Source organism: Microtus pennsylvanicus, chromosome 3 (assembly GCF_037038515.1).
Source record: "Microtus pennsylvanicus isolate mMicPen1 chromosome 3, mMicPen1.hap1, whole genome shotgun sequence".
Lineage (NCBI taxonomy): Eukaryota > Metazoa > Chordata > Mammalia > Rodentia > Cricetidae > Microtus > Microtus pennsylvanicus.
This window is the reverse complement of record NC_134581.1, coordinates 99,689,480-99,698,968: the sequence shown is the minus strand read 5'-3', so window position 1 is coordinate 99,698,968 and position 9,489 is coordinate 99,689,480. Positions and strand designations below refer to the sequence as shown.

General features: G+C 38.6%; 1 protein-coding gene across 2 annotated transcripts in view; it reads right to left on the bottom strand.

Annotated features, from left to right (window-relative positions):
• Window positions 1–1,497: 1,497 nt before the first annotated feature.
• Window positions 1,498–9,489, bottom strand: part of LOC142846345 (uncharacterized) — a 31,205-nt gene continuing 23,213 nt past the window's right edge. For both annotated transcript variants that reach the window (XM_075966724.1, XM_075966725.1), the window contains 3 exons: window positions 8,353–8,436; window positions 7,114–7,187; window positions 1,498–6,703 (listed from right to left, as the gene is read on the bottom strand). In XM_075966724.1, coding sequence (XP_075822839.1) covers window positions 5,291–6,703; window positions 7,114–7,187; window positions 8,353–8,436 — 1,571 coding nt within the window. In that variant the 3' untranslated portion in view covers window positions 1,498–5,290. The remainder of the gene's footprint in view (window positions 6,704–7,113; window positions 7,188–8,352; window positions 8,437–9,489) is intronic.

Sequence of the window (9,489 nt, the reverse complement as noted above, 5' to 3'; positions counted from 1 at the left end):
CGGAAGTCATTGGTGGCACCCTGGCCCTGTAATGTAAGCGCTTCCACCACAGGCTTTCCTGTGCAGACCCCGCCCAAAGAAAGCTCATCAGAAACTTTCTGCCTGCTTCCCTCGCGTTAAAACCCTTGCTTTCCAGAGCTCATTTGAGTAGAAACAGAAGACAGTGTCGCTTCTGCCATTATCTGCACCTCTCAATGTGTTGAAATTGCTTTTGGTAGGTTGCAACCTACAGATCGACCCTACGTCACCCCATTCCACCAGGCTCGGGAACCCCTGGGAGGAATTTGAGATGCTAGAGGTTTTTGAGTGGGAAACCTACTGGGGTTTTAGCATTCTCCTAACCCTATCTGTATCTTTCCCGGCAACTGTTTTCTTAATTACCGGTTCTGATAAATGCCCTGGGTGCCTAAAATGAACTCAAACCTTGTCATCTCAGTGAATACCGTCATCCAAACGATTCTACACTGTGGAATACTGATGCTCCCTTGAGACATAAAGAGCCAGTTTATTTTACAACCCCACAGTTCAGTAGTTGAGAACTGCAAAGTTAGAAGTCTACTGAGGAACCTTTAGAACTGAATTTTATTGACTTCTATTGGTTTAAGTGAGTCATGAAAAGAAAGATTATTCCACCTTCTGATGAACTTCAAAGGATTTATGGTTGTGATCTCTCACAGGATGTAATGGGCCTTTTGTCAAGAGACCCATTTTGTGTGCCCCCCCCCAGTCCCCACCATGGATTTGTTGTGTCAGGGGCTTGTGTTGCCATAGAAACAATATGCCAATACGATTTCCCCACAAGAAACCACTGCAAACTTAAAACTGAAGTAAAAGCTCTTTACTAAATCACACTGCCAAATGGGGCTATCGCCCAAGTAAGAGCTGGCATCAAGTAGACAATTTCACTAATTTATGTACACCTTAGGGTATTTTATACACTGTCATCCTTAAATCTTTTAGGTCCCAGCCCCAGATTTCATTTCAAGCATTTAAATGAGACCGGAGACTGCAAGTCTGGCTACCTAAGGAGGTGGGAAGACTCACACAGCAAAAATATTGCCAAAATTATTGAAGCATGCCAGTATTGTACTTTTCAGATGATGTGACCTACGGTCCTGTCCTTCTGGCAGAATTATGCTTTTCTCAAGAACAGAACTTATAGCTGTTATCTGTTGTGACCCTGTGCTGCCCCCTGCACCTGCCTGTTAAAGGTATGTTTTTTGGAGATGGACTAAGGACTGACTCCTGGTGAACAAACATTTACATACAAGCATTGCGAATTTGCATTTATCTAGCAGGCTTGAGTAACATACTTGGGGTATTTCAGGGAGGGGGGCAGCAGCACCTCCTTAGCTAAGTTCACTTTTTGCAAATCTATTACTAATAAATCCTCTATAACATCAATTCTGTTACTTTGACTTTCTTCTATGGCAGTGTAGGTCTCTACAGCTGTGATGTTGGCTGTATGCAAACTCAGAAAGAAACAATATTAACAGATTTTATTTTAAAACTGAATTTAATGTTTTAGAATAGCAACTAAAAGCAAATGGAGTACATAAATTTCAAGCACTGGGTAAAATTTCAATGAAAACATCATTACAAAGAGAAGGTACATGCAACAAATACAGAAGAAAAACAAGTTGCTAAAATTCCAATTTGTTACTAATTGCATTATACATAATGGTCTAAAAAGAATTGTTAATCTGGATTTTTCAAGTATTCAGAGTTTTAAACTTCAACTAAAGTATGTATAAAATACATCTACAACTGGGATATAAGTCAGTGGTTAGCATGTGCAAAGCCCTAAGTTTGAATCTTAGCACCCCCCCCCCAAATTTTTGTAACTAAGGATACAAAAAGAAAGCTTATATATAGCCATGTAAATACCTACCAGAGTCAATGGAATAAAAACTATATCAGAAAGTTTAAATATTTCAAGACAATTTTGCCCTCCCAAATTATTTATCAGGCCCCCAACTCCACCTCTGGTTGCATTTGGTTTTGTTTTTTCTATTTTAATCAGGGCTTTTGTATTTTTAAAACAGTGTTTCACAAAGTAGCCTAGGCTCAAGCTACCCTTAAATCTGTGATCCTCCTGCCTTGGTTTCCAATCGCTAAGATTACAGAGTATGTCAACACATCTGCTTGAGACAGATACAGTCCAAAAGAATACTGGATACTTTCAAGGTTAACTCAATGTAAATACAAGAAATCACTGCAGAATGAAGATAGACTCAAAGTAAAGTTAGTTATACAACCAGGAAATATTAGGAATACAAGAAAAAAAATTTTTGTTTCATATGTCAAAATGAAAGCACACCTAAGAAAAATATATTCAAGAAAATTTTAAATAATAGTGTAAATATTAGATGTCCTATAAACATAAAAGATTCCGAACAATTTAAGAAGACAGAATACAGGTACCCAAAAGTATCAATTATTCTAGCTCAGGAGAACTCAACAAATTGGGGATTTAGGAAAGTGAGGAATACACTTCACTGTAGTATATGACACTGTTCTAATCTACAGGTTTTTAGCTATAAAGTTTGTTTTAGTGGTGCTGAGGACTGAGGGTCTTGAACACTGCTAAACAGGCACTCTACCTGTTCCATACTCCATTTCTTCTTGCACAAGGAGGACTTCTATGCAATGTTACTCAAGGATAGCTATGATAATCTTTATGTGAGTAAATGGTTTAAATTGTAGCTCAGTGGCAGAGTGCTTGCTAGTCCTGGGTTTGTTTGAGTCCCCAGCAATCACACAAAACAAAAATGATCCTTATGTCCAAGTTGGATATATCTAGGAATTTAAGGTTAATATAAAACAACTAATATATCATCACTATTAATAAATGACTGCCTTTATTTTAGAGTCCTTTTACTCATTCCAGTATTTATTAGGCTTTATGAACCAAGGAAATCCTAGGTACTTTACTCTTACCAGCAAATGAGTATGGTCATCACAGAGGACATAGGAAAAGCAATTCATGAATCCAAGAGGAATTTTACTTCACAAATAAAGAAATACTATAAAATCATTATGCAAAATTCAGATATTAAAAACACCCTTCTATCTAATAAGCAAATCAGTATAATGGAGAGCATATATCATTATAATTCTACAGAAAAATATGCTTTTACTACTTTCACTAGTGTCCTGGACATCATACTCATTTCTGTAAAAAAAAAAAAACAACTAAAATAGAAAAAAAATACCATTATTATCTACAGATATGACTACCTATCTGGTAAATCAAAAGAATCTATATGTACTGTTGACCCTCTCAAATTCTGGTTAAATATACACCGCACATGATTGTCCAGGTAGGGTCTTTAGAATTTCATTTGATAGTCGAGGGTAATAAGTGGAAACCTCACCCAACAAGGCTGCAATCTTATCAGAAGAGGAAAAAAGCCTCATTTCAGGCTTTGTCATGTGAAAGTGATCGCATGCCAGGACGAGTCTGCACCAGAGTCAAGCATGCTGTTATTTTTAATGTGTGTGTATGTGCATGCTGGTGTGTTTACACATTTGCATGTGGCATGTGAAAGCCAAAAGATACTATCAGGTGTCCCCAATCACTTCCCATTTTATTTATTGAAGCAGGGTCTCTTGCTGCACTGAAGCTCTTGGATTCAAGTAACCTAGTTACCTAAATCACCTGAGGATTCCATTCCCATCTTGTTTCCCAAGCATTGGAATTACAGGATCCAAATTCTGGTCCTCATGTTTGCATGGCAAGAGCTTTTCCCTCTGAACCATTGCACTAGCTCCCATGCTCTTCTTGTATGAGGAAATAATTTGCTTTACATTATCTGTCCAGGACTGGAGATAAAAACTAGCTTTGCATATGCTAGGCAAAGACTTTTACCACTGAGCTAAATCCACAGCCCTAAAATTTTATCCAGAAAGTGGTGAGCTAATGAGAACATACAGTAATACATAGATACACGAAAACGTCATGCGGACCCCATACCATTCCTTTAGGGTGAATGTGCAGACCTTGGTTTCTGCTGTTCTGTGTGATGTGTGTGAAAGCTGTGGCATGCATGTACAAGCAGAGGACAACTTGCGGCAGCTCACTCTCTCCTTTCACAAGACAGGGTCCTGGGATCGAACTCAGTTCCTGATTTCATTTAAACCAGGTAAAGCACATTTACCTTCTGAGCCATTTTGCCAGTGCTGGCTATGGTGTTTTATGATACTGAGGCATTGCAGTAAAACATACTTAAAACAGATACAAGTAGCTTAAAAACTACTTGAGGGATAGGTCCAGGTTATTCTGGTGAGGACTCCCTTAGGAAGGAGGAACATGAAGAAAAACTAATCAGTGATGTGTAATGGTAACAAAGACATTACATATGCAATGCAGAACTGTTATTCTTGTAATTTGTGTGAAGCTAGAGATTGTGATAAAACTGGAAATTTATGTGACAGCTGTAATTCAAAAGGAATAACCTGATTCCTCTTGAGTACTTTTAGTAAAATGTGAAAGGAGAGACCACTGAAGCTAAGAGGGAGTTGTTAAACTCTCAGCTAACCCACATTACAGTAACTGAGAAATCTGTTAAGAGCCAGCGAGGGATGCGGCTTAGCAGCAGAGCACTTACCTAGCATCCATAAAGCCCTCAGATTATCAATCTCAACCACACTGAGAACAAAATTACTGCCACTTCAATCAGAAACAGGTCCAAAAGGTAGGATAGAATGTACTTTCTGAATTTTATGAAGGAACACAGGAATAAATCTGTAAATAGATTGGCTACTAAGAACAAATGAGGACTAATTCTTGGGATGCTTACTGGAATCAGTGGGGTCAAAGTAGTTGCCTGGATTGTGTCTTTCCACAATCCACACTTGTCCTATATTACCTTGGCTTGTGAATTTTCACATTAAAAAGACACTAACCCACAAAAGGATCCAATCTGTTTCATTATTTCATAGCATTTAGAAATGTTATAATCACTAAGAGTCAAGCATCAGAATAAGGCCATCTTGTATACTGGCCTCATTTATGACCCACAAATGCTCAGATTCAGATATTCATGAAAAGGTTCCAGGGATGTAGCTCAGTGATTGAGTGCTTGCCTAGCATGTGTGATATTCTAGGTCAATCCTCAAAACTGTCCAAAAGAAGAAAAGTTTGAGGGGGCACCTAAATAATCCTATTTCATAAAATTAGGATGATGTCTAAGGCCAATGTGAGCCATTATAACCCACACAAAGCAGCTAAGACTAACTTGATGATCTTTGGTGTCACTGTCAATATTTAAAGGTGGCAACAGATGGGCTAAATAGTAACACTCATACCCTCACATTGATAGGGCTTCTCTTCAGTGTGAACTCTGCTATGTTTCCTTAGACGTGAGTAAACAGCAAATGCTTTCCCACACTGCTTACATATATAGGGCTTCTCTCCAGTATGGGTTCGCATGTGAATGTTAAGGGATGTGGAATATATAAATGCTTTCCCACATACATTACATACAAAGGGCTTTTCGCCACTGTGAATTTTCAGATGTTTTGTGCGATGGGAGGAAGTTATGAAGGTTTTCCCACAATGAACACATTCAAAAGGCTTCTCTCCTGTGTGAGTTCTCACATGATGAATCAGGCCAGAGGTCCTGGTAAAGGCCTTCCCACATTCCTTACATTCAAAGGGCTTCTCTCCACTATGAATTCGTACATGTGTGGCAAGGCCTGAGTACTGAGTGAAGGCTTTCCCACACTCCTTACATTCATAAGGTTTGATTCCAGTGTGTGTTCTTATATGTTCAGTAAGCTGAGTAGATCTAGAAAAGGTTTTTCCACATTCCTTACACTCGTAAGGCTTTTCCCCAGTGTGAACTCTTATGTGTTCAGTGAGGCCTGACCATCGAAGGAAGGCTTTCCCACATTCCATACATTTGTATGATTTTATTCCAGTGTGAATTCTAACATGATCATTAAGGTATGACATATTTTTAAAGGCCTTTCCACACTCCTTGCATACAAAGGGCTTTTCTTCATTATGAGTTTTTACATGTGCAGAAAGTCGAGAAAAATTAGCAAAGGACTTCCCACATATCTTACATACTTTGGATTTTTCTTCAGTATGAATCGAGACATATTGAGTTAGGTGTGAGGAAACCGTGAAGGCTTTCCAACATTCCTTGCAGTCACAGAATTTTTCTCCAGTGCACATTCCCATGGGATTATTAAGGCATGCAAAATATTGAAAATCCTTTCCACATTCCTCAAATTTGTAGGGGGTTCTTGCATTGAGAATTGGAAGATGCATAGCAAAGCTTGTGGGATGAATAAAACCATTCCCATATTTATTCCAGTCAAATGGTTCTCCTCCATTCTGAGGCCTCATATCTGCCTGAAAGTATGGCTGATTAAAAAAGACTGTGTCATAGTCTGTGCATTCAAAGGGTTTCTCATTTGTGCTAGTGCTCGGGTATATGATGTTTGGCGTCAGACTGAAGATTTTTCCACACTGATTAAGCTCAGAAATGTTCTGTCCAGTAGAGGTTTCCTTGAGCAAAGAAAGAATGTCTTTCCCATACCAGTTACACTCAGAACTGTATGCTTGGCTCTGCATGCTCACCTCTGGGTTAAGGCATAATTGTTCACCCAGCACTTCTCCACATGGCTTAGAGTCACACAAGTCGCCTTCACTGTGGTTTCCTGACTGTTGAGGAAGGGCTGAATCAGCTACCTGAAGACACAAACATTTTTATGTTCATTATGAGCTTTACAGTTTCTTTTCCATGCATTTATTTCCTGACCTCTATTTTTTCCAAACTGAATGACAAAATTCCTTAGCCAAAATCATGATGACTGGCTAATTACATGCATTTCTTAAAAAGGTATAAACTTCCGTAAAATTGCTAAAAACTTCTATGTCTAATTATATATATAGAAATACATACAATGAGACATAATCTTTATGGTATATTTGGGGAATTTCCCAATTCATGATATCCCAAATAGTTCTCCAGAAGTATTAATTCCTCTTGGGTATAAACTATTCATCTCAAATATCTCTCATCTCAAAGAGTTTTCTACAGAGAGAACCCTCCTCCCCCTTTTTTGAGTATGAGGGAGAAAATCCTTTGCTGATCTCACCATTTCTACTGCACTGGAACTTGGCATCTTAAAGTAATCCGGAAGCTCTGAATCATCGGGTTGTAATTCCAATTCTGAAGTCAAACAGAAAGAGAAATGTAGAAAGTTCAGAAAACAAGTGGTATGTACAAGAAATTCAAAGGTGGTAAGGGTTATTTGTCCTTCTTTTCAAATTAGGCACATTAAAAAAATAAAAATGAAGGCTGGAAAGATGGCTCAGACATTAACGGCTAAGGCGGAAAACAAAGAGATGAGGAAATGAAGTGAGACAGACATGATAATGCACGACTGTGATCTTACGGCCTGAGAGGCAAAAGCCAGAGAATCTTAAGTTCAAGAGCAGCCTGGGCTATATTACAACACTTTCAAAATTAGTAACAGAAAACAAGGAAAAGGGAGGAGCAGGGGGGATGGCTAGTTGGTAAAGCAAGAAGACAGAGTTTGAACCCTACATAACCCACTTTGAAACACCAGGAATAGTGATAGGTGTTAATAATCCCAGCACTGGAGCAGCAGAGAAAGACAGATTCCCTCAGGCGCATTGCTCAGCCAGCCTCACCCAGTTAGTAAACCCTAGGTCTGTGACAGGCCTGGTCTCAAAATAAAAGGTGGAGACCACCTTGTTACCAAACTCGAAAATCTGAGTTCAAGCCTTGGAAATGAGAAAACTGACTCCAAAGTTATTCTATGACCTCCATAGGTGTGCTGGGATGTGTACACACACACAGACATGCAGACAGACAGATAGACATACACACTCTCTCCTACATGTGAAAGAAAGTAACTGCACAGATTTAAGAATTTTGTTATGACAAAAATTTAGCGACAGAACTGCTCAGTGGGTAAAATGGTTGCCTCACAGGCCCTGACCCCGCGCTCAATTCCCAGCATCTCCAAAACAAGAACAAAAAGCTGCAATAAAAAAAAAAAAGAAAAACAATAAAATTTAAAAAAAAGTAGAGTCAACATTTTATGTATTACAAACTGATCCTACAGCAATTACAGCAACAGGAAAGTCAGAAAGGTCTGGGAAAACAGTTAATATTGAAGGAGTAAACTTAGGAAATGGAACATATAGTGTTGTAAGACCACAGCTATGCATGAATAGAGAGAAACAACAGATTATGTAAAATGGAAGATATCTCAAACTCTGAGAAAAATGGCTCTAATCAAGTTGTAAGAAAACTTGATTATGGTTGATAATACTGAACTCAAACAGATTTCTACATGCATACTCACGTTGAGGAACTGTAATTTCCACCGTCTCGAACTCTTCTTCTTGTTTTAACCAGGGGGTCGGACTAGGAATGAAGAACTGACATCCTGTATACACAGAAACATGAGTGGAAAAGCTTCAAAAAAAGATGACAAACTTTCATACGGCTAAGGAAATCACAGTTCAAATGAAAGCAAGGTAATTTGTTCAAAATGAGCAAAAATACAAATACAGGGGAGAGTGGGATGTAGTTTAGTGGTAAATGCCTGCTTTACGTGCCCAAGGCTCTAAGAGCAATTTTTAGCACCATAAAAGCAAACACAATGTTCCTATTTCTGTGTCCCAAAAAGGACCCCTGAAAGTCAAATGCAAGTTAATATACTCTTTCAAGAGGAGCTGCACCTCAAGGATAGAGCATTTACTAGCATTTCACTACCCTGAGATTTCATCTCTGCCCCCACCCCTAAACAAGTCTACTAAGTGGTGTATGAAACTTGAAATCTCATAACTTGGGAGGATGAGGACAAAGAACTCCAAGTTTGAGGCCAGCCTGGACTATACACGGAAGATTTTATTGCCAAATAAGAGAAAGTCACAATGAGGGGAAAGGAAAGAGAAAGGAAAAGGGTAAAAAAAGTGGAGAAGAAAAAGGAAAACAAAAGAGTAAGGAAAAAAAGAAAAAGACAGGAGATGTGGTGCACACCTTTAATTCCAAAAGAAAGAAAACAAAATTAGAGTTCTCAAAAAAGAAAAAAAATGGCTAAAAAATATCTTTTTTAAATGTCCATTATTAGGAAGGATCTGAGAAGGAATAGTGAAGGGTAAAATAGAATCAAAATGCGTTACATGAAAAAAAATTAAATGTTCAGCATCGTTAGCATTGAAAAAATGCAAATCCAAATGACTTTGAGATTTTATCTTATCCCACTCAAAAAGACAAAGATCAGCAAATAACAGTAACAAGTGCTGAAGGGGAAGAGGAGAAAAGGGAGCCCCATCCACTGCTGGTGGGTTGCAAACTGACACAGCCACTATGGAAACCAGTGTAGAGAAGTCTCGAAAAGCTGAAATAAATCTACCATATGACCCAGCTATACCACTCCCTGGCATATGTCCAAGGACTTGAAATCCTACTCCACAGACAGTTGCTCAGCCATGTT